A 24,693-nucleotide genomic window follows, 5' to 3' on the forward strand; every position below is an offset into this window, starting at 1 on the left:
GTTTATCACACTTTACATGGGTTAAATGATGAATTAGACTAGTAGCAAAGTTTCAAATCAGTAATTCCTCAAGTGTATTGTCAATCAAATTTAACATTCTTCGACAGGAAGTGTATGTAATTATAAAATGTCAAAACATTAGAGATTCAACAGCCTTTTTTTTTAATCTAACATGAACTTTACGAAATTCTCGAACGCATTGGATAATCAAGTAGCGCATACACTTACAGAACGAAATCCCAAAAGCCAAAACAGATAAAGTGAAGATTTTTGGGTGGTCAATAGGCATAATCATAGGAAAATTCAGAGACACCAACCATGGCAGAGAGCACCTGGGAGACAATGAAAATCCCACCCCCAAAAATAGCCAAAACAAGAACAGCAGAAATTGGGTTCTTCAGGAGCTCGAAAATGGGCAGGAAAATGGTGTAAAGAGCACCGGTACTCACAGTAACGGCGTAAATTGCATATCTTCTCACATTGTCCCAAAATTCCTCCACCAACGGCCCTTCGGGGCCCAAAGCCGACGCCGTTTGGGCGTCGCACCCCATCAGAAACAGGACCACGCCCACCGAAACCGCTCCCACGATCAGGACCCTTGACCCCTCATCTGGGTCGATGATCTTCAAATCCGACGGCTCAGCGATTGGTCTGGATTTCGCCGGCGGCGCTGAGGATGCGAGTGGCCGGCGACGGCGTCGGAGGGGCGGGGCGGCGTTGATTGGGAGTAGACGGGGAGAAATTGGTGGGTTTTTAAAAAGGGGGAAATTTGGGAAGTGGATTCGAGATCTGAAAGAGGTAGCCATGGTGTTGAGTCAGTGGATCGAGTTGAAGCCAATATCCGTTTTAAAATATGTTATCCAGAATCAATGAGTAAATTAAGATGTGTAATTAGTGAAGGATTAGTGTGTTAATGATAGTTTAAGATCATATCGTTTGGGTTCTAAATGGGGAATTCGTGGCTGGGAAGAGCCGTCGTAAGCGTATGGTTTCTGCTCTATTTGAGCTACTTTTCAAAGAAAAAAAATAGCACCATGTTTCTCTTTCTTTGAAAAATTGGATTAATTCTCAAAAAAAATTTTAAAAAATCGAGAATTATTATCAAAATTAAAGAAGTGGAAAATAGAGGCAAACCAGTTGTACTTGTGTATATCTATTTTTTGTTAATATTTTGATAATTCTATTTTAATTATTTTCCAAAAGTGTAGCACTGGAGTCTGGAGCTTGAGCTTGGGGCTATCTTTGTTGATGACGTCTCTTTTCAAATTGGGTCTCAATTCAAGAGTTATGATATTGGGCTTAATGACAAGAAAGGCCCAACGTAGTCATGAGTGTAGCCCATGTTTCATTATTTTATTTATGTTTTTAATTTTTTTTAGTTGAGTATATGTATAACACATGTAGGGTGGGGATTCTAACTTATTATCTCTCGGTCCAATCTCTTTAATTTAATTTAAATATGGTTTGCAAGGTTTAATTTACTTGAGATTATTTTCTTTCTATTTGACAATGAATCACTTTTTTTCATTAATATTTAAAGTAAGAAATTTAGTACTTGTAATTTTAAAGCCAAGTAGATGTATCTTTTTACAAAGTTGGAAATAGATGACTAATTTTTTAAGCTTATGTGTTGATCTGATCCGCATGTAATTTTAAACTTTTCAAATAAGTAGTTTAACATTTTACTATGTATTTGAAAGATCCTTATTGTTAACTTTGTTGGTTTGCTTATGTGTCACACTATTATTTATTTATTATTATTATTATTATTTAAGATTACATGATGAATTGATTTTGAGCATATTTAGATGTTTGGTGGCGTAAACATTCCCTTAACAAAGCTCATTCAGAACATATTAGAATTTAGAATCTTTTTAAAGCGTGGAAACTAGATAGATCACAAGACTTTGAAAAAACTCAAAGAAGTATTAAAAGCTTTTTAAAGTTTAGGGACTTAACAAATGGAAGAGGATTGATGAGTGATCAATTAAGAGTCCATTTATGATAATGTTCTTGATTTTTGTTTTTTGTTTATCGTTTCTAGTTTTTGAGAAACACATGTGTTTGATAATTCCTTCATGTTTCTCGTTCTTCATTTTTAAAAAATATTTTTAAAATTGTGTAGAAATTCTGGAAACAACAAAAATGTTTCTTATTTTTTGTTTACCCTTCTAACTTTTTTTCAAAGGGATAAGTGAAAGCATTATTATGTACCATTGATTTATAAAATGCATAATAAATATTTAAAAAAATAAATAAAAGGTAAATTTTTTTAATATTTAAGTAAAAATAATAATTTTCAAATAAAGCTTTAACATTTTTTTTTAATTTACATATGGAGAAAATAAGAAACAACAAATAGTCATCAAACATGTTTCTGTTTTTTTTTTTTTTTAAGAAACCATGAAACAGCTACAAAGAAATGAGAAACAAGAAATTAACAAATAAGAAATGAGAAACAAAAAATTAAGAACGTTATCAAATGAATTCTAAGTAATACTTTTTTGAAGCGGAAAAATGTGTCGTTGAGATAATGAAATTGTATTTTGAAAAGATGTTTTGTTTTCCAAATAAAAACTACAAAAGTGATGAAGAAGAATATGAACAAATATAACATTGTGTTTGGTTTAGGGTTTAGGCAAAAAGATTAGGTAGCAGCACGAGCAAAAGTAAGAGAGGCAAAGAGACCAAATCGCCCCCAAAAATATTGGCCGTGTTTCGTCAAATTCCAATTCCAAATCCAAATCCAAATCCAAATCCAAATCATAGAGAGGAATGATTGGTTCAATTCTGTGATACTTTTGATATATTTGGCTGATCTTATTGTTATTGGTACTGACCACTGGTGGGGCATTCTATTGTTTCTTCCTACGTGCCTTTCTCTCTTTTAATTGTCAAAATTTAAAATTTCTACCGTGGTCAGAATTTTTTCCCTTTTTTTAAACAGCCTCAAGGTAACTCTCTTGTTTGAGTTGCTTTTTAAAGGCCTACCAACTACGTACGTACTTCCCAACTGAGATCTCTATGTCTTTATTCGTTTTTGACGTCCCAATTTTTTTGATAACACCAACTAGGATTTCATTTCATCAAACTGGCCAGTTTTTTAGGTTACCATAGAAGATATCAAGGATCTGCCGCTCTACTTTATTTAATAATCACTCCAGCCGTATTTATAAACTTAGATTAAAATACAATCTAGTTTACTGCCCTTCCAAGTCGTAATTAATTTTTTAGAATAATGCAAAATTTTATGCCAAAAATTTCTGACTCCACCGCACCCAGCCACCCACCCCGGTTGTATATAGAACGTACGTCAAATGGGCAACTTCTAAGCGTTTCATGGACAAACAACTAACAATTAAGTGACCATTCAACACATGTTTACAAGTGAAGAGAAGTATCAACCTCGGAGCACGAGTCCGAATCATCAATATTGTCGTCGGAGGCGGTGCTACGATCATCACAAGCATTGATGGCATCAGGCGCTGGCCATAAGTCGACGAGCGGCGCCACCTCGGCGCCAACCTTGTGGGGTTGCGAGATCGGGGAGAGGGATAGAGATGTCCGAGGTGGGGCGGCGGCGGCGGTGATCATCATCAACTCCGGACGCCAAAAGAAGGTGCCAACGGCAGTAGGAAAGTGGAGGAGGGTGTGGGAAGAAAGGGAGAGCAATTTGAGAAGCTCCCTCTCCTCCCTCATTTGCTTGACTCTGTGGAGGTCTCTGAAGCGCTGTTGAAGCAGAGCAATGGAGGAGGGAGCAACAAGTGGGCGCCGGTCAATGTTGTTCATGTTTGTTACGTGTTTTTGAGTAGTCGAATTTAATTTGTTAATGGGGTTTGTGTTTTGTTGTTGTATTTGGATATATAGGAGATGGGGGATGAGAATCGGCAGAGGAGGGGGAAAAATGCCAAGGGGAAAGAGGGGGGGGAAGGGGGAAAATCCAAGAGAATGTAGTTAAAAAGCACATGGAAGGGTGTGTTTGGAGGAATAATAGGTATTGGTGATGCTCTGCCACTTTGTCTCCCAAAAAGCCACCTTTTTTTTCTCTCTTTTCTTTGTTTAAAATATAAAGGTTTTAACTTTGGAGATGATGGACGCCCCTAGGCCCTGCCTACCTCCTAAATTATTTTGTTTTGGTTTTAATTCGAAAGAGATGGGGGCGGTGCGAGGAGGAGCTAAAAGACACCTACTTCAAAGGAGATGAGAATGAAAGCTTAGGAGGGAGGGTATAAACAGTACAAAGAGATCTCCTTGAAAGAACTAGCAAGAATCTTAATATCTTCAATCCACGAAATAGCAACACTTTGCCGATCAGTATCTCCCGTAATCAGATTTATAGCCTCCAAAGAGTTTGATTCGACGTAATTTTCCAAAGCCCTAATCTCACAGATCACATAATTGTTATACTAACGAAGTCTTTCTTTTTTAATACAACATGTGAGGTGGGAGTTCAAACTCTTGGTTTGAGATATATGTCAGTTACCGCTGAGCTATGTTCGTTTTGACGTTGTACTAACAAAGTTAACACATTGATTTAACGTTAACTTGAATGTAACTCAACTGGTTAAAATGTCACGACTTCAAATCTCCACCCTCACATGTTAATGTATTAAAAAAAAAAAAAAAGACATTGACTTAGCTAACATGAACTTAACTTAAAGGTAAATGATATCTACCCATTTCTTTGAGATAGGAGATTCAAACTCCCATGCCTAAGTATACAGTGTTGCTACAATCATGAAAGTTAAAAGGAGGTCCAAATAAAAAAGAAAAAAGAGTTTATATATATATATGAAGATAGTTTGATTGGAACAATAATGTATGACAAAGACAAACATACCAACATTCGAATTTCTCTCTCTCTAAAAAGCAAAAGGAGTTTGTGTGTGAGAGAATAGGTGTTTTTGTCCGCAAGCATTTGGCTGAAAATGGCATGCTCAACCCAAAGCTGCAGATGCCCACACAAGCTGCTGGATTAGATGCTTCTTTTCTGAAACCACTTTCAAAAGCAATTCTATTATTTTTCCCCTTTTTTTTGGGGGGGCTCCCAAATCTGAAAGATTGATAAGAAATAAAGCATTTTCTTTTTCTTTTTCTTTTTTAACCCTCCATTATTATTGTTGTTAATTTAATCCCATTTTTACTTTACTAACAAGACCCCCTAATTGAGGATACTTCTATGTTAACTGCCACTCAACCACTCTTACCATATATAGGGATTTTAATTTCTTATTTATGTTTCTTTTATCTTCTCCTTTTTATTACTATTATTATTATTATGATCATTATATCTCTTTGTTGCAGAATGCAGAGGTAGTGGACCATGCAGAACAAAAGGGGGGAAATTATTGGGATATTTCTTTTACTTTTCCTTTTGGTCATTCAAATTATAAAGTTTCAGTAGTCAATGTCATGCATTTTCAAGCTTAATTTATACAGCTTTCTGTAAGTTTCCTTTTATCCTTTTTCTTCCTATCTCTATAATTTGATTCAGAATTCAAATTTGCTTTTCTTGCTCTACGGCATTTCGGCAAATAATACAATCTTAGAAGTGAATTTCAAAGATTGATTTTTAAAACTGGTTTCTCTTGAGATCTTATTATGGAGAATAGATGGTTATATTCGTAGGATATGATCAGGAGAGAGGAGGGAGAAATATAATCATTCCATGCCTAAATTAATTTTAATTGCTTTAATTTAATATTTATTTGTTAATTAATTGTGCAATATAAATATTTTAATTTAATTTAATTACTCCGAGTTATTAAGTTTTCTCCATATCCAAGTACAGGCATTATTATTATCTAGATATTTAACTCCCAAATATCTAATATTCACACTCATCAAATAATATCCCTGATCGGGGTATTTAGCTTTCGGGTCAAGATTGAATTATATAATTAGTTAAGTTGAGTCTGTTTCATATGTGAGTTTCTCATCAACATGAGTTTAGCTAAACAATAACTGGCACATTTTTTCCTAATCGAGAGATGTCATGAGTTCGAATCTCCCACCTCCACATGTTAGTGTTAAAAAAAAATGAGTTTCTCAATCCCACATGCTATAAAATCTATATTTTCTACTATATACTAAGTTTTATAAATCGTAAACTCACGAACCAACATTACACAAAATCATAAGTTTCTATAATCTAATTCTTTATAAAATTCAAATATAGGTTACACAAATTTAAGTTTTATATATCCTATGATTTTAAAACCATCTTCCTTTTTAAAAGTAAAAAAAAAAGTTATAAATATAATGGAGTCATCACCCTACCAAGTGAAGATTTAATCTGTAAAAAAGGAAATTATAATAATATAGAGGTAGTTTAGCAAGTATATATTATTTGTTTGTTTGCAATAGGTTAATCATCATTAGACATATAAATAACACTCTTCCTCACTTAAAAACGGTTTGAATATCGGAATAATTCTTATTTTGATACCGTGTTAAATCACTATAATGAATTCAAAAATTTAAACTGATATGGGTTACAACCGTCAATGATTTAACATGACACCTATGTCTTTATCTAGTTGCTTCATCGCCAATAAAATGAAGATCCAATTATCTATATCTATACTATAGATAAATGGGGTTATGGAGGAGAATCTTTGCCTTCCATTTTTGCCCTCCACTTTTTAATAAATACCTATTTTATCCTTAAAACTTATGTAGGATGAAACCGTTGGGTCGAGGTATCTGTTGAGAGAAGTGATGTGTTCATTCACATATGGGTGCAATTGAGATTGATAATTGTTTATATATAATATATTAGACCGATGTATTTTTTTAGATAGATAAGTTAATCCAAGAGGTGTGATTGATGAAATGATATATCAATTCCCAAATAGGTGTGATTACAAACATCTATATAACATGAAAGAAAACACCATGCATCTATATAACCCTTTATTATTGCATTAGATTTCATATTATAAGGGTTTTTATTTTCCTATTTTGCCATTTAAATTTTCAAAAATTTATTGACAAGAGCAAATTATTCAGGTAAATATGTTCGTTGAGAGAAGTTAATCCATTAGATGTGGTTACATAAAGAAAGTGTTATCATCCGCATATGGTGTGTGATCCAGACTACAGTATGAAACATCACAATCAAATGGTAGAGATGTATCAATGGAGGAGAATGTATGTTTCTTATTTTACCTTTTAAGTTTTCGTAAATTCATATTTTAGTTTTTTAAACATCATTTTTAATATATGTAGAAAACAAATCTTTAATTCCTCGTGCATTGCACGTGATTGTTGCTAGTATATGTTAAAAGTACAAGTTACATGAGAAGCAAAGTTAATTAGATGCTATGAAATTCAATTTTTTTATTAAATTTTGTCACACCAAATGAAATCATAGGAAAGTGTATGTAATGACAAGTGGTGAATTGAGTAGCTAGATGGCCTACCAAATCTGACCAACCCACTTTAATTTTGTTGAGAATTTCTACGTTCAAGAGACAAACAAGAGCAGCCAAATTTCAAGATACACCAACACCTAAATCAAGCCATTATATTGGAGTTCTTAAATTGTAACAATTTGTTTTCAAATTTTGTCTTTTAAGAGTAATTTTCCATTTTTCCGTTTTTGTTTTTAATTATTATTAAAAACTAAAATCAATATTTACTAGCCTTATGGAAGAACGAATTTAGTCTTTTTCTTTTTTTTTTTCTAAACAGATCGTTCGTAAATAATAATTAAAAAATTAATTAATTTTTATTTTAAAAAAAGAAAAATTGTTCTAAGTAAACTCCCAAACAAAAGTTGTTGTGGTGAAATTATCCTACCCACTTCACATGAATTGGAATTAGACAAACAACATGGGTCAAGTCATCCCGGTTAAAGTGTAGGGGTTAAACCACCCAAACAATCGATCAATCGAGAGCTGGTCCATCGGAACCAACCCGATGAAATTCTCTTTATAAATAATAAGGGAGACTTGGGATGCAAAGTACACTCTTATAATCTGATTTTTGTTTCTTTCAACGAAATCCTTTACTAATTTAGATATCGGGGTCTGTTGAGCTCAGCATCATATCGTTGGGTAGATTTCTATGTGTACAGGTATTCGTTGGAGCGGGAGATCGAAACCAAATTTCAGTCTCACATATACAACTTCTACAAAGCATTTTCTCTCTTTTTATCTATCCCTCAAAAGATTAATTATTAATAATAGTTTATTATCTGATTAGTCATGGATGAAAACAAACAAATAACGTAAATATTTGTGGCCATTGTACTAACCTATCTTTGGTATTGTATCTATTATTCTAAATCCCTATGTTTAAATATTATATTAAAAGATATTTAAAGAATTTATTTTCTTAGAACCTGCCGATTTTACATCTCAGATCAATTTAGTTCTAGCGTCAAAGAGATGAGAACTAAAATGGTCTATCTCCTGTTCCCAAAAAAAAAAAATAATAATAATAATAATAATCTATCTTCACTTAATTTACTTTGTTACCTTCTTTTTAGTATAATAAAAACGTGAGGCCGTGAGGGTCATGCCTCAACCACTAAACTATGTATCGATGTTCATTTCTCACTTTGTTGGAGGTTATTATTTATAATTTTATTCTTTTTAACATTTTTGTAATTATTTGGATGGTATATGGTGGGTTAGTTAGGTTTAAATCTTAAAAAAAAAATAAAAAGTCTTTCCATTTAAACATAACTAAGTGGTATCTCTTCATTTGGAGTTGGAGGTTCAATTTCTCCCTCATATTTGTTGAATAAAAAACATCCTATAATTTCGATAAATAATTATTATCTATAACTGATATTTTAGACGGAAAATATTTGACTCCTAGACTAAATTTTATCCTCACCACTATTGAAAAATTGACAATTCATTATTTAAAATAAAATAAGAAAATCTCTATTCTCGTATTTTTTCTCTTAATTGTCAAATATTTAATGGTGGTTAGCAAGAACGAAGAATCTTCCATTTTGGACCTTGCAACTAAATTCAGTGATTTGGGTCTTTGGGCCTCAGCCCACAGACCAAGTACGAAACTTTTGGGCCTTGCTACATCTTTTGGGTTGGACCGTCATCATTTTACAACGAGTGAACCCGACAGGCGCATTCAATTGTCGGAGGAAAAATGGACTTGTAGTTTGAGGTTAGGCATTGGATCATTCAGCGTCCAAAATAGACAAAACATTATTGTCCATTTTTCCATTTTCATTTTCTTTCAACTTAAGTCGGTCTTTAGGAAAATTTTTTGGGGAATTAAATTGTTAATTAACTCATAAATAACTTAGGAGACTATATCTAATTGCATATTTGAATTGTTTAAATTATTGGGCGCACAACTATTTTAGAACATTAATTAAATTTATGAACTCTAGTGTACTATTTTAGTCTTGATCCTATAATTATGGGGTGTGTTGTATAGGTTTAAAATAAAGGTAGGTAAAGACTATCCTTCCCTAAAGAACTAAAGTTCAATCTTTGTACTAAAAAAAAATCACACAAAAATAAAATAAAAATAAAAATAAATCATAGATTCTACGTTGCAATATAATTCATGAATTCTTTTCTAATAGTTCAGCGTAAGGGGGGCCGGGTAAAAGTGAGAGAGATGGAAGGGGCAATATTCATGACAAAACAAAGGGTTACTTATCTGAAAGTACACGTTTTCTTTTTTCTCCAAAGGTTTATTATTGTTTTCATTCTTAAGGTGGCTTTCTGCACTTCAAAGTTCAAATCTCTATTTTGGAATCTATCTGGTTGAAAGGTAAAAACAACTTTAAATATTTTTAGAACTACGTGAAATGTGAATACAATTTTCTCTGGAACAAATTCTTAGTAAAACTATATAGATTATACTAACTTTTTCAATTGAGCCACCAAAAATAAATGTACACATAAGTAGTTACTATCAATTCTTTTAAACATTTCTTAAGCATACTTTCATACACTTTTATTATCTCATGATCCCTCCCATTCGTCTAGCGATTCATTCATGTACCTTTATATGTATTCAAATGTCACAATTACCTAATTCATGTCTATTTTGATTTTTCTAGTTTAGTAATTAAAGCGGTGAATTACATAATCATCATCGATCTAAGAAATATCTTATCCTTATAATTTGTGAAACGTTAAAGTCGCTTTCTTCTTTTATTGTTGGTGGAAGTAGCGGTGGAATTTGATTTCATTTTCACCCCCACAGGCCACAGCCACAGCCAATGGTGTATGCTTTTTGCTTTATTGTTAGCTCACTATCAATCTTCTATCCCTTTTTCTTTCTCTCTCCGATCCATAGAACAAAAAGATAGTTCCACACACACGTTTGCAACTAAAAAGCTCTCCCAACAATTCCCATACATTTTCTCCAACCCCCTAATTCCTTCTTTTTTCTCTCTCTCCAATCTCCTCCAGATATCAATTAAACTGGACCCCCCATTTAATTAAACAACACAAATATCCTTTCCTTCTTTCTTCTTCTTCTCCTTTTTTTTTTTAATAATTAATTCTTAATTAGAGTGGGTTGAAACTCGAATCATGGAAATTGAATATAATAGGAATTAGAGGCTCGGTCATGGCACCTGCTCTCCATGCATGACGTGGACGGATGACTCGTGTGGCGCCACCTTCTCGGCGTCATCCTCCTTGCTTTTTGGGCAGTGATCGTCGTACCGCTGTGGTGACAATGAGAAGCGTCACAGCCATATTGAATCATACTCAATCGTGGATCCGATCCAATCCAATCAACCCCATCTCTCACCCTTTATTACTTTTAACTCCCCGTGGCGTCATCTTCCTTTTTTTTTCCTTTTATCTTTTCTCTTTTATGGATTCCCGCGGAAAGCTGCGTCGTCCGCCGACCAATTGCAATCGCTACAGGGTGGAGTGGGCCCATGCATGGCCAATTTAACTATACCAAATTACAAATGGAGGGAATTAGAGATATCTTAAATTCCATTTTGCACCAAAAATGCGGGCCACGCCTCACAAAAACCAACGCCCCATTTTTTCTCCATCGCACTCTACCTTATCAGCTGAAAAGCTCGCCCGCGGCGACGCTACGACCTTCTTTTGTCGGTAATCCTCACCCAATATTCCAAATCAACTCTCACAAATTAAATTACATCCGTGAAAAATAAAAAAATCGAATATTCTGAGGATTGACTTAAAATGTTATTATTGTACGTCGAAGCATTTGATTTTAGATTTACAGTGGAGGGAGAGATCTGGTGTGTCGGCGGTGGTGATCCAAAAATATACAAGCTGGACGTGGCGTGCTTTCATTGGCTATTGTCAGAGTTGTTGTGGTTAACTGTCAATCTGACAGAAGTCCGTTGCGATTTGCGACGTCATTGTTAACGCGTACCGGTTGTGGTATTCTATGCCATGGACCACAGGATCTCAGCTCCACGTAAACGTCTCTGAACCTTCGAAGATGCCACGTCACGGACTGAAATAAAATCATATATATTAAAGAAAAAAAGAATTAAAATTGAATGCTGCTTCTTCGCGGATCCCCAGGCTAGGTAGGCGAGGTTTGGAATTTAATACTCCCAACTTCGTTACTTAATTACGAAACCGCCACTCCACGAAACCGTGTCATGTCAAGCCCCTGGTTTCGTCGTTATCACCGCACGAGCCGTCGATCCACGACTGACTGAGATCTCCAAACGATGTCGTTTAATTGACCCTTCTTTTTTTTTTTTTCTTATAAAAATTTTACAACAATTGAAAATTCTTTAACCTGCCCCTGCCCCTGCCCCCTGCCCACTAATTAGAGTCAAGCTCAATAATGGAAAATTGGAATCGAAAGCAACTCCTTTGAAGACCATATTCAAACTTCATGAGCTTTGCAAAGCTAACTTTGAAGTCTTCCTTTTAAAATCTTTAATTCCAATATCACAAGCCAACAAAATTAAAAGAAACCCCAACTTGAGCTAATTAATTCCTTTAAAGTTTAGATTATAGTTGTGCAATTTTGAACATCGCCTTGGCCAATATATTATAATAATAAAGTCAGAACGCGATTGAAACAACGTCGTTTTTAAAGGTTAGTTGAGCGGATGTTGGAGCCCTGAAGCCTGAAGGTACATTTTTTCAAATCTACGGTACGAATAAGCAAATATTGGTACTTTGTAAATCCCACTTCATGAAATCTGTGGGCATTCAAATTCTAATCTCTGACCAAATAACTTTTCCCATTTTTCTTCCTTCTCCATTCTTTCCACTCACTCCCAATTTATCTCTTTGACCAACGTTTTTTTTCTTTCTTTTTTTACGAAATTAATATACCAAAGTATATTGTCAATTTCATCCACTCCATTCCTTCTTTGCACTTTGACGTTCCTAGAATGGATATGAAAAAAATCTATTTTATTTTAATAGATTTTTTTTTTCGGAATTATCCCTATAAAAAAATATCCTAATAAAATTAGTAGGTACACAACTTCAATTCTAATGGTGTGGATAGCACCACATATGTAATCTTTCTATTTTGCAATTTCGTGGTAATTTTAGTGAGCTAAATTTTTGCATTAACCTAAGGTAATCTAATCAACTTTGATGTAAATTGTTTTGTGAGTTTGCTTATGTGATTTGTTTGAACTATTTTTAATTGAATTAAAAAAACAACATTTCATTGATTTGCTTTAATTTCTCTCTTAATCCATCTATAATAGTTTTGTGATTATTTTATATAACGAAGAAATAGGATAAATTGTGGAAAATTTATTGTGCTTTATTATGTTCTCTAATTTAAAATAAGAAACAACTTTTAAAGTAACAATATTTGCTGTAAATAATTCTTATATAAATTATATTTGTAGTTCTATATTTTCAATATTGGTCATAATTAACAGCTTAACCCCTAAATTCACAGTTTCACATTTTCAATTAGTGTGACTTATAGCTTACGTCATTATACAAATATATGTACAAAACATATAAAATCAAGACATGTTTGTGTGGCCATTTGTAGTATATTATAGTTTCAAAAATATATACACACACATATTTTTTAATCTTTGTTGAGTTGTCATTTTCCAAAAATGGCCCTTGAAGTTACATTTTATTCAATTCTGCCCTTTTAACTAGAGAACACCAACTCTAATATACTATATTAAATCAATAAGTGCATGTTAGATGAAGTTGATCTTTCTGGTTTCTATTTCTTTATTTTTAATGAAGAACAATATATTGTATGGTTCCAACTTATAAGAATTTAAGTATGATAAAACAACATTTTTATTTATGTTTTGGAACAAATTGAAAATGAGAACAAACTAGAAAAGAGAAACTTGTTTTGATTATTTCCAAAATTTCTATACTAGAATGTTTTCAAAGGAGAAACAAGAAACAAAGTTAGTTGCAAAATACTAAGATTTCTTAAGAAAACTGGAAACGAGAAACAAAGAAACGAGGACGTTATCAAACGAGCCCTAATGAATAATTTACAATAAATATATTTTGTATTGAAAAATTTTAATATGACATTTACTTCTCTATTTATATTTATATGTATATATTATCATAAATAAATAATTTTTTATCAACAAGGAAAAAATTAATTCTTCACAGATATATGTGTGGATGGGTAGATCATTACAGTTCTTATAATTTGTTGGTTAATCATAAAGAATAGCATATTCCCATTATTGACCTTGACTTATATATTTGACCAATTATTTACAAAGTCTTTTCACGTATATAATATGTGACACAAATAATTTCTTTCTCTTCAGAATTATGTCAAGTGGGTAGTTGGCTATTAGAAATTTTGTGTTTGACAGAGGGGCAAAACTCTACTTGAATGGGACCTAATGAGCACAAGGACTAGATTGATTGTTTCTATATTCATGAATGAACCTATTTTCAATTTACAGGTTTCTTTTTTATCCCTTTGGAAGTTGGTGAAGGAAAATTGAAAAAAAAATTATAATAATTTGTTGAGTACTTTAGACCTACTAATTCTCTAAATATGACTTAAGTAGTCCAAGTAGTCGTCAATTTATGCCTAACTTAAATGGTTGTAATTTTTGTAACCTTCTTCATCTAAAAGATTAATGTATATGATATTATGAATGTCTTCCGATAATGTATTAAAACAATTATTGTACAAACCATCATGATATTTGATTGGTTTTGTTGGTTTTTTTTTTCCTGAAATGTTAAAAATCAAAATTTAAGAAAGTAGAGCCGATAAACCGAAATTAATGAACCACGTGGAGGTGCACATGAGGTAGTTGAAATAGTTATTAAAAAAAAAACATAAAACTACAGATTGTCAAGCATTTATTATCCTAATTACAAAAGTTATTAAGTATTATAATTATGAGTTATTATCTTAATTTTTGTAAAACATTTGACATGTAACGGATTACGTTTACCAAGAGAGAGAATAAAAAATGGTTGGAATTTTGTCCCCTGGAATATGGAGTTGAGGGCGTAGATTCCTTAGGAAGCAACAAACAAAATTCGGGAAATATTTTCATTTTAACGAGGGTGTTTTTGTAAATACGTCACCATCCAAGGGGCAGGCCTTTCATTTCAACTGCGGGAGGTGTGCGGACCGCCATATAAAGCCCGACGGCATTCGGCGGAGGTGGTTTTTTCCTTATTAGTCATCTCCTTCACAGAAGAAGTTCATAACAAATTCGATTGCATAACTTGAACTGCAAGCGTTTTCAGTTTTTGAATCCTCTTCGATCCAGGTACGCATAGATTTTCTTCACTTCTCATTTGAATCTGGAGTATGTTTCTTCTATTTTCTACTTTTGATCCTTACTGGCGGCCGGCGGGAGATTTTTGTCGGTCGCCATCGCTTCTCTTTTGTTTTCGTTTGATTAATTATGGTTTACTATTTGCGGGAGGTGTTGATTTATGTGTTTGACTTCTAATTTGCTGTCCGGTGTGCTGGTTCTGATCAAGATCTTCTTCTCCTCTGGTTTCTGAATGAGTTCTTTGCTTGCTTTGAAATTGGACGGAGTGCTCTTCTTTATCAATTTTGGATTTATAACTTTTCTGCACTTTGGTTGCTCTCTGGAGTTCCAAATGAATTAGAAAACGCGTGAAGTGATGTATTCTTCTTTTTCCGGTTTTCTTTACTTTTTTTTTTTTTTTTAAGTACTGGCTTCAAAGTAGTACTACCTATTGACGAGGATTTTGGGCTTTTTGAGCTTGTAAAACTGAAATCAAAGAAATCAATGTTCTCTCTTCTGCTATTGTAATTGATTTGAGAACCGGCTTAACAAATTATTTTTGTTACTTTCTTTTCTGTCGGGGCCATTTCATGGAGGATTATGCGTATTATTCTTGTTGGCTGACCTTGATCATTATGGTGTTCTGTGGAGAACTAGTGTTTCGAGTGAAAAACATTGCACTGATTATCCAAATATCTGTGATGTGATTCATTTTGCCGTATAGTGGTTGAAATGAAGGAACTCTTTTATCTTTTATTTAGTTTTAGTAAGCACAATGTTTTTTCTTTTTGGGTATTTTTAAGGAAATACTGAAAACTTCAACAACTTTCTCTTGTTTAGATCTTTGAATGTATGCAGCGACTATGTAGACATGTGGTATTATGGCTCAATTTGGAGGAACTAGCTTCTAAGAATTTGTGTTGTTGACCCCGTATTTGTAATTGTATTCATGCGTCTGTAGAATACAGGGGCTAGTTTATTTTATACATGGCATCAATCTTGGATTCCTGTATTGAGCGTTTTTTTTCCTTTTGATTTGCCTCTAATTGTTTGGTTTGACAATTTTAATTCTGTGTTAATGATTTTTTATTTGTTCTATGCAGATTGGGGATTCTTCATTTCCACAATTTACCAGTAAAGAAAGCATCAGGAGTGCTGCTCATATTAGAATTATGAGTCCCAGGAGTTCATATAGACTTACTACTGAATGATACAGCATATCTTGGACTAGACTCCATCAAACCAAGTACTGGGTGGCCATCCGCTTATTTCTTATTATTAATGCAAGCATCTCAGAATCGCCAGGCTTCATCTGGCATCCATGAAATGTATCACCAGTCTGTGCAAGAGATAGATCCCTACTGTTTATCGCATTTTCACGTATTGGAAAACAATGTCTGTCCTGACACAGGCAGTCAGGGAAACAGTATTAACTTTTCTTCCTGTAAGAAACAGTTCTTTACTCTGGAATCATTCCCGGCTACTGCTGATCTTAGTGCCTGTAATTCCCCTTCTGCTGTTAGTGTTCTGTCTTCCAGGAGCCCCTTCTCACCTCAAGTTTCTCAATCGTGCTCTTCGGATCAACATAATTCCTTCGACAACACATGCGGATCACCACAAAGTGGATGCTCTGTAACTGATGATGACAATGAATTAAAGCACAGGCTGAAGGAATTAGAGATTTCTCTACTGGGTCCTGAATCTGATATTGAGGATAGCTGCTACTGTTCTTTCAGGGGCGGCGCGCATCGAGATGCATCAGTGGCAAGGTGGAACTGGAATAAAATGGTCGAGATGATTCCAAGACTGAATCTTCAGGACACACTTATCACTTGTGCCCAAGCAATTCATGAGGCTGATATAAATGTGGCAACATTGTTTATGGATGTTTTAGGGCAGATGGTTTCGGTCTCCGGTGATCCAGCCCAGAGGTTGGGAGCTTACTTGTTGGAAGGGCTTAGAGCAAGGTTGGAACGATCTGGGAGTGCAATATACAAGGCCCTTAAGTGCGATGAGCCAACAAGCTCTGAACTCATGTCCTATATGTCTATTTTATTCCAGATCTGCCCATACTTCAAATTTGCATACACTTCTGCAAATGTTGTCATTTGGGAGGCCATGGCGAATGAACCCATAATCCACATTATTGATTTCCAAATTGCACAAGGTAGTCAGTGGATACCTTTCATCCAGGATCTTTCCAATCGGCCTGGCGGACCACCAGTTCTTCTTCGAATTACAGGCGTGGATGATTCCCAATCAGCACATGCTCGGGGAGGGGGGCTTCAAATTGTAGGACGGAGGCTATCACAGCTGGCCGAGTCGAATGGAATTTGCTTTGAATTTCATGCTGCTGCAATGTCTGGTTGCGAGGTCGAACGCAGTAATCTTAGAATACGACCTGGAGAAGCGTTGGCAGTAAATTTTCCATACGCCTTGCACCACATGCCAGATGAGAGCGTGAGCACACAGAATCATCGAGACCGGCTTCTTAGGTTGGTTAAAAGTCTATCACCGAAAGTAGTAACCATTGTTGAGCAGGAATCCAACACCAACACATCCCCATTCCTTTCACGTTTTATAGAGACACTAGATTATTACACCGCTATGTTCGAATCAATAGATGCAGCTCGTCCGAGGGACGACAAGCAACGAATCAGGGCGGAGCAGCACTGCGTGGCCCGAGACATAGTGAACATGGTAGCCTGTGAGGGGTTCGAAAGGGTAGAACGTCACGAACTCCTTGGGAAGTGGAGGATGAGATTGAGGATGGCTGGATTTAGTCCATATCCAATGAGTTCCTCTGTAACCAGATCCGTCCAGAATCTGTTGAGGGAGTTCAACGAGAACTACAAAGTTCAAGAAGCCGATGGGGCCCTCTACCTTGGATGGAAAAACAGAGCAATGGCAACCTCTTCTGCGTGGAGATGAAGACCTGAATTGTAAAATTTCGCTCTCGATCTTCTCTTTATGACATTTTAGAGCATTGAACAGCAATCACACATATAGATTTATAGAATTGTGAGGTTAGCCCTCTTACTGTTTGTAGGACAGACACAGACAGGAACCTAAATCTTCAAACTTTATGTAAATTTCTAACTTTGATGGGAAGAATTTTGTCCTCTGAGTACTATATATATATATAGTTTTATCATTTTCTTGATGTTAAACTTCAGAGTCACAGAACTAACTCGAAAATTTCCAATCAAACTCAAAAAAAAAGGGGGGTTATCAAAACGCGATGATTCAATGCGTTTCGTTGGGATGTCCTAAGAGACATCAAAAAAGCAACTGTTGTTTAGGTGTCGAAAGTTGATTCGGCAAATATTTTCCGTAAATTTTGTGTGACAGCTCTATCCTTTTCGATTCTGTCATAAGAAAACCTTGGTGTTCGTCTCTGTCTATATCCAATATCCCTAAATTCTGAGCAGAATTATTTTAAATGTTGTGTGTTTATTGGTCGGTCAAATTCAATGTTCCTGGTGGAGATGATGCCTCAGCCGTGTTGGATTATTTAACCTTGTGATGCTTGATTGTTCTTCGTCTTCCTAACGATCCTGTTTAGAGAGAAACAGAAACTCCATCATCGGTTGTGAAGATGGAAGAATTAGGGGAAGGGCCGGAGTTGAGCAGAACGCAGAGGGAAAGAGAACGACGCCGTGTAAGGGACAGGGAGAGAAGATCGTCGATGAGCATGGAACAGAGAGAGAGGCACCTCGCAAGACGCCGACGAAACTATCAACTACGAAGACTCAGATCTCGAAGCCTGAGAACAAAGATCCCCCGTTCGAAATGGCGGAAACCAATTCGCATCAGGCTCATACTTCCATCGCAGAGCTTGATCAGCAACGAAATGGCCTTACGCTCATCGGCTTCAACCACCAACAAGACGCCATTGTTCCATCTTCAGGTCAGCACTCGGAACATCTAAATACGATCTTCCCAACCCTAGCCTGGATAATTTCCGACTCTAATGCCGAATTCTTCTGATAGGTTCTGAAGCTCTGGACTCAAAAGCTGCAGATCTCCATGGAAGGGTGCGATTGAATCACATCGTGGCTCGATCAATTATCCACACAAGTAGTGAGCCAATTGGAATTCACCAAATTTTAGCGCAGGTGGGCTCGGTGGAAGATTCAAATTGCAATTGTAAGCCTGAGAATCATAGCTGCAACCTTTCAGATATGCAAATTGGGGAAAATGATTCAAGTAGATCACCCAAAGTGTTGCGGCTAAATCGCGTCAAACATCTCGTGAGGATGATGAATTCTTCTGTAAACCCATCTCCCGATCCACAGCATCAAACTAGTATTGCAGGTAGTGAAAATTTTTGAAGTTCCATATTCTCTCTTTTCAAAACTTCATCTGTGTGTGTTAATGCACCGAGCTTCACATTTCAGGGTAAAAATTAGTCCAGTTCCAATGGCGGAAATGGACAATTGTTCTGGTCGGCAACATATGGTGGAGGATGTGTTTATAAGCATCATCGGCCCTGAATTTGATTGATGAAATTAAATGTACGTCACGTATATATATATATATATATATATATATATATATATGCATTGCATTTGATTTTTTCAATTTCTGAGAAACCGTATTCTTTTTTTTGTTCTAATGTTGGCTTTCAGATGCATGGATTATCGTTGTATTTAAAAAGTGGGATTATCTTATGTGCAGCACGTCCAAATGGCACAACTAAGAAACTGGAGTCGATTCAAGCATAGTTCATCGGATTACACATTTATTTACATAACATTGCTAAAGGTTTGACCTTATAGAAAAAACGACACTTTCAGCGAAGGAGAGAAAAGAAGATGTTGTATGATCATGTGTTTGTTTACGGTTATTTTTTATTTTTCAAAATTGTAATATCTTTTTAGTAGAGGGATTAGGAATAGGTACTAGAGGATTTTATTTTCACATTTGGTATAGTTTTGTGAGGGGAATAATCTAGAGAATTGAAGCCCTTTTATGATTGGAAATTTTAAGAAAGAGAATAATCTTTTCTTTTGACCTAACTTAGTTTCCAAATTGGGCACTTCCATTTTGCTGTAGAAAAAATGGCTTATACCTTAAGACCACACTACTTGAAAATGAGATATATGAAAAAATTAGAGAAAATTATGTTTTAGGTTTGATATTGGATGCAACCCATTTAATGTAATAAATTAACCGAAGAAATGAGAATGGAAAACTTAGAAAAACAAAGGGTAGTAATATGATTGCAAAAATGCAATCAATTTTCTAAAAGCAAAAAGATCTATTAAAAAAATTAGAAAGAAAGAAAAATGAAAAAAAAAACCCCAGTATATTTTTTTAATAACTATTTTACACACTAGCTTCTTTGAATTAATTTATATCATTTAATTTTAAAATTTATTTGTAAAAGAAAAAAAAGTTTTCCTTTATATTTTCATTTATTATTTTAGAAGACTTTAAAAAATGTGTCCATTCAGTTTTACTTTTTTTTTTTTATAAATAAACTTTTACTTAGTTGTTGTCTTGTTGATGGTTCAGAAACATTAATTAAAATAAAAATTACTATAGAAGAAAATGAAATATTGTTTATAATTTCTGCTATATTTTTATTTTTAAAAAAAATTGTTTCTGAAAGCCATCTTATTCTACCGAACAATCAATTTATCATTGTAAGAACTAAGAACTGGTTCAGAGCCACTTCTGTCCCGCGCAGGGTTGCTAAATTTCGTCTCTCGACTCGCATCCAAACGATTCTTACCCTTTTCTTCGCTTTAATCCCAGCAACATCAACTTCAGAATTTTCCATCTGAAACCTGATTTGCTCTGTCTCATCGAAATGCTCAAATGCGCCTCTGTTGTCGGCCTTCGTCCGGCGCCATTCATCTCTTCACCAAGTCGATTTTAGCCGCTACGACCCTGACCATCCATCGCCGGAAAATATCTGAGTACTGCACCGCCAGGTTTCCAGCTTTCCTTCTTCATCTCTTCTTATTTCCATGACTGTATGTATAGAGGATTCTGCTGTTTGGAAGTTAAATTATTCCCTGCTTGCTGCTGATATTGAGATTAAATTTAATTGCGATGCTTCTTCTGCATTTTAGGGTTTTGGGTTATTAAATTTCTCGCATTTTTCTATGTCCTGGTTCATTGTATGTAAGAGAGTGTTAAGAATTGGAAGGCAATGACAATATACTGTTTTCCCCCCATAAATCTTAATTATGGGGGATAGCCTCTTTTCTCTAAATTGATAAGCCTACATTTTACTGCTTCGTAGCTCCATTGATTTGATTTAAGTATCAATTCATTATAGAAATTCCAGCTTTCAGGTCAACCCTCATCAGAAAGATGCCTCCTTCTGGGATAAAACTTTTAGGGGCCTATGTCTCACGGGGAGATTGTCAGAAGCTGTTGCACTTTTGTGCTGTATGGCCTTGCAATTTCACTCAAGAACTTACTGTCTTCTGTTACAAGAATGCATTTTCAGGAAAGAGTATATGAAAGGAAAAAGAATCCATGCCCAAATTGTTGTTGTTGGACATTTACCCAGTGAATATCTGACGACCAAACTACTGATTTTGTATGCCAAATCAGGTGACTTGGGAACTGCATATATCCTTCATGAGAAATTGCTGGGCAAAAGTCTGGTTTCATGGAATGCAATGATTGCTGGGTATGTACAGAAGGGGCTCGGAGAAGTTGGATTGGAGTTTTATTTGAAGATGAGACAAAGTGGAATGGTGCCTGATCAGTATACCTTTGCATCAGTTTTCAAAGCCTGTGCTACTCTAGCATCTTTGGAGCATGGAAAGAGAGCTCATGGAGTTCTGATAAAGTGTCAAATTGGGGACAATGTTGTTGTTTCTAGTGCTCTTGTAGATATGTACTTCAAATGCAGTAGCTTATCTGATGGGCGTAGGGTATTTAACATATCTTCAAATAGGAATGTAATTACATGGACTGCTTTGATATTTGGATACGCCCAGCATGGAAGGGTCTTTGAAGTTTTGGAATCCTTCAACAGTATGATCAATGAAGGTTACAGACCAAATCATGTTACTTTCCTCGCTGTTCTTGCTGCTTGTGGCCGTGGAGGTTTTGTGTCCGAAGCACAGAGGTATTTTTCATTGATGATGACAGACTACAGAATTGAGCCAAGAGGGCAACACTATGCTGCCATGGCGGATCTTCTCGCACGGGCAGGGAGGTTGGAAGAGGCCTATAATTTTGTTCTCAACGCCCCTTGCAAGGAGCATTCTGTCATATGGGGTGCTTTGGTTGGGGGTTGTAAGGTTCACGAAGACATAGATTTGATGAAATATGCAGCGGCAAATTACTTCGCATTGGATGCTGAAAACTCTGGGAAGTATGTGGTTTTATCAAATGCTTATGCCACATCTGGGCTGTGGGACAACGTTGCAGAGGTTAGAGATATGATGAAGAAAACAGGAATGACCAAAGACCCTGGTTACAGTAGAATTGAGATTCAAAGGGAGTTCCGTTTTTTTTTCAAGAGCGATGAATCTCACAAAGAAACCGAGGAGATTTATAGAACCATTAACAGATTAACTCCAATTTTGAAGGATGCAGGTTATATTGCTGAACTAAGAGGAAACTGAGTTGATAACATTGTGAAGTTGGTGTATCTTTGAATAGAAAGGTCACAAATCTGAGTGAAAAAGTAGAATACATTACCATTCTCGTTATTAGCTCAGAGTTGAGCCAGTTCATACTATAGTAGAAAGAAATGTTGAGATTGCTTACAATTTGTTGGTCAAACGAAATTTTTGGCTTCAAGATAATACTCTGAGATTACATGTGGCATTTTCCCAATAAGTTTACATATCATAGCTTACAGCACTTGGCAGCACAGGACCATACAACCAAGTGAATACTGCTTAGTCAAGTAGAATGGCCAACATATGAGTGCAATGGGCTGGAACTTACAATTTGTAACAATTTGGACATGAAAATGAGACGAGACTGTTCTGTACAGATGAGTTCATTTCATACAAAGCACTTTGTTTTAACTCCACAAAATTGTTCAATCACTGCCTGCCAGTCACCTTATTACATTGTAGAAAGTATTCTATTTCTCAGAAACACTAACCTGGAAATATTTTAACCCCCAACAATAAATTATGTGATTTAACTCCACTACATTGATTCATCTTGCTTTAAAGGAAAATATCATCTGAATTGAATACCATTGAATTACAACGGTATAAGAAGCCTTTAACTTCAAAGAAATTGATAACCATATAAAATCATACTCCAGAACAAATATCATCGCCGATATGAAAATAAGTCATACATAGTTGAATGATCTTAAACGATTTAGGATCAGCTTAATATTGGAATTGAACTTCAAAACAATCTATATTATGCTGAATCCTTCCACAGTTTGTCCTGAAAGAGAAGATCAAAGGTAGATTAAGCCAGATGATACCAGCAACCATCCCGCTACAAGTCTTGGGACTACATTTCCAGTTCCAAGATCTACATCTGCGAAAAAAGTTTGCATACATATCTAGGCGACAACATTCGGCTGTACATTTCATCATATAAGAAATAGTACTCTAAAGAAGATGTCATTTCATGCAAAATTTGTATACATAACAATTAAGAAACAGGGGTGAATGACATAAGAGTGGATATCAAAGCAAAGATAATAGATGCCTCAGAATTGCGGAATGACAGCAAGGCTTAAAAAGCCATTCAGTCCCGAAAGATGGTATTTTATACAGCGATATCATCATTGGCATTTGAAACATGTAAAAGTTTTGAACAAAAATGAGCGTCTCATGGCCAGTCCCAAGAAGTAAAAGCAGCAACGCTGCTCCACAAGGCAATGGAATATGAGACCATCGGTCGACGGAGGCTCCAAAAGGAGCCATCAACATCAACCGGAATTAATTTGTGACGTTATCCTTGGCACTATACAAACACAAACAGGTTCGCTCCAAATCTGGAAAGGGATTGGATCTAGAATCCCCCGTCACATTCAAAATCAGTAACACAATTGAATTAAAACGAAAAATGTAGGTCTCATGGCCAGTCCCAAGAGGCAATGGCAGCGACGCTGCTCCACAAGGCGATGGAATATGAGACCACCCACGGCGGAGGAGCTCCTTACAAGGAGGACCATCAACGCCGTTGGGCATTTTTATACGACGTTTACTCGGAAATGTGCAGAGATATGGCTACTCTGCTTCCTACAAGTAAGAGACTTCCTCGCAGAAGTTTCCCGTCGCATTCAAACATTTACCGAAACAGAAACTAAAATTGAAGAAAAACAATCGTAAGAACAAATTGTTTTTCTCACCAACTTCTTGAGCGAAAACCCTAACCGAGAGGAACACGGCTGAGGCCAGTGAGATGAGTGCTACGAACTTGGGAAAAAGGAATTGTCTGGGATGAATATAAAGGAATGGCTGGAAATTGTAAACCGTTGGATTTGTTGTAGAAATAAATCTCAGCCTTTCGTTTCTTAAATGCCTAGGGCTACGCACTGCCTTGAGGTGGGGTTATAATTGTCCGTTCGGAAACAACTTCAATTAAAATTTAAAAGTAATTTTATTTTATTTTATCAATTTAAAAGTTAAGAATCAGAGTTTTTTTTTTTTTTTTTTTTACATTGAACCATAGTTTATTATGTTTGTGAATATTCAATAAATTAGGTTAAATTTTAATTTTAAATAATAAAATATTTATTAAAATTAGTTTTAAATAGGAAAATCATAAATTTCTTCAATTAAGCCACTTCTGAAATTGAAAAAAAATAAAAATTAAAGAATTAAGATACATATTTCCACGTTTTTAAAAAACAAAAATAGTCCAAAAGTAAAATATAGTCATACTATCGGATAATTTTATGGAAATTCCAAATGTTTATCATATTTTAGAGATGAAATCATTGAATAAGAAAAAAAATAAATAGTTTAATATATTACATTCTTAAAATATTATTTTCTAGACTTGACAAATATGGTATTTTAATTTTAAAACGTAAAGTAAAAATATAA

General features: G+C 35.1%; 5 protein-coding genes, 1 long non-coding RNA gene and 1 other non-coding gene across 11 annotated transcripts; 3 read left to right on the forward strand and 4 right to left on the reverse strand.

Moving 5' to 3' along the window:
* Positions 1-75: 75 nt before the first annotated feature.
* LOC111005989 (uncharacterized) lies at positions 76-882 on the reverse strand. The gene has a single exon (XM_022277726.2). It carries the CDS (start codon positions 804-806, stop codon positions 279-281), a length of 528 nt encoding a protein of 175 aa, XP_022133418.1. The 5' UTR covers positions 807-882; the 3' UTR covers positions 76-278.
* A 2,499-nt stretch (positions 883-3,381) lies between these two features.
* On the reverse strand, positions 3,382-3,789 carry LOC148213433 (uncharacterized). The gene has a single exon (XM_088124155.1). It carries the CDS (start codon positions 3,787-3,789, stop codon positions 3,382-3,384), a length of 408 nt encoding a protein of 135 aa, XP_087980281.1.
* Positions 3,790-14,540: 10,751 nt separating this feature from the next.
* SCL13 (SCARECROW-like 13) lies at positions 14,541-17,843 on the forward strand. The gene is made up of 2 exons (XM_088119526.1): positions 14,541-14,701; positions 15,793-17,843. The coding sequence occupies exon 2, from the start codon at positions 15,971-15,973 to the stop codon at positions 17,618-17,620; it is 1,650 nt and encodes a 549-aa protein (XP_087975652.1). The 5' UTR covers positions 14,541-14,701; positions 15,793-15,970; the 3' UTR covers positions 17,621-17,843.
* Positions 17,844-17,894: 51 nt separating this feature from the next.
* Positions 17,895-19,023, forward strand: LOC111005597 (zinc finger CCCH domain protein). The gene is given in 3 exon segments (XM_022277154.2): positions 17,895-18,497; positions 18,500-18,599; positions 18,683-19,023. Coding segments are annotated over 3 exon segments (651 nt in total). The 5' UTR covers positions 17,895-18,287.
* Positions 19,024-19,083: 60 nt separating this feature from the next.
* LOC111005684 (Tetratricopeptide repeat (TPR)-like superfamily protein) lies at positions 19,084-22,663 on the forward strand. 5 transcript variants are annotated; one of them, XM_088119533.1, is made up of 3 exons: positions 19,084-19,206; positions 19,321-20,631; positions 20,982-22,663. In XM_088119533.1, the coding sequence occupies exons 2-3, from the start codon at positions 20,516-20,518 to the stop codon at positions 22,285-22,287; spliced, it is 1,422 nt and encodes a 473-aa protein (XP_087975659.1). In that variant the 5' UTR covers positions 19,084-19,206; positions 19,321-20,515; the 3' UTR covers positions 22,288-22,663. The 5 variants fall into 5 exon arrangements, with proteins under 5 accessions (XP_087975659.1, XP_022132978.1, XP_087975663.1 ...); XM_022277286.2 differs by having other exon boundaries at positions 20,991-22,663; XM_088119537.1 differs by having other exon boundaries at positions 20,998-22,663.
* Positions 22,664-22,930: 267 nt separating this feature from the next.
* On the reverse strand, positions 22,931-24,141 carry LOC111005685 (uncharacterized). Its single transcript, XR_002600758.2, has 2 exons — positions 23,994-24,141; positions 22,931-23,173 (listed from the first exon to the last, which is right to left on the reverse strand). It is a non-coding gene; the product is annotated as an uncharacterized LOC111005685 (long non-coding RNA).
* Positions 23,344-23,433, reverse strand: LOC148213435 (small nucleolar RNA SNORD96 family). Its single transcript, XR_015793175.1, has one exon. It is a non-coding gene; the product is annotated as a small nucleolar RNA SNORD96 family (small nucleolar RNA).
* Positions 24,142-24,693: the final 552 nt, after the last annotated feature.

Source organism: Momordica charantia (assembly GCF_013281855.1).
Source record: "Momordica charantia cultivar OHB3-1 chromosome 1 unlocalized genomic scaffold, Mcharantia_2.0 BLBB01000001.1, whole genome shotgun sequence".
NCBI lineage: Eukaryota > Viridiplantae > Streptophyta > Magnoliopsida > Cucurbitales > Cucurbitaceae > Momordica > Momordica charantia.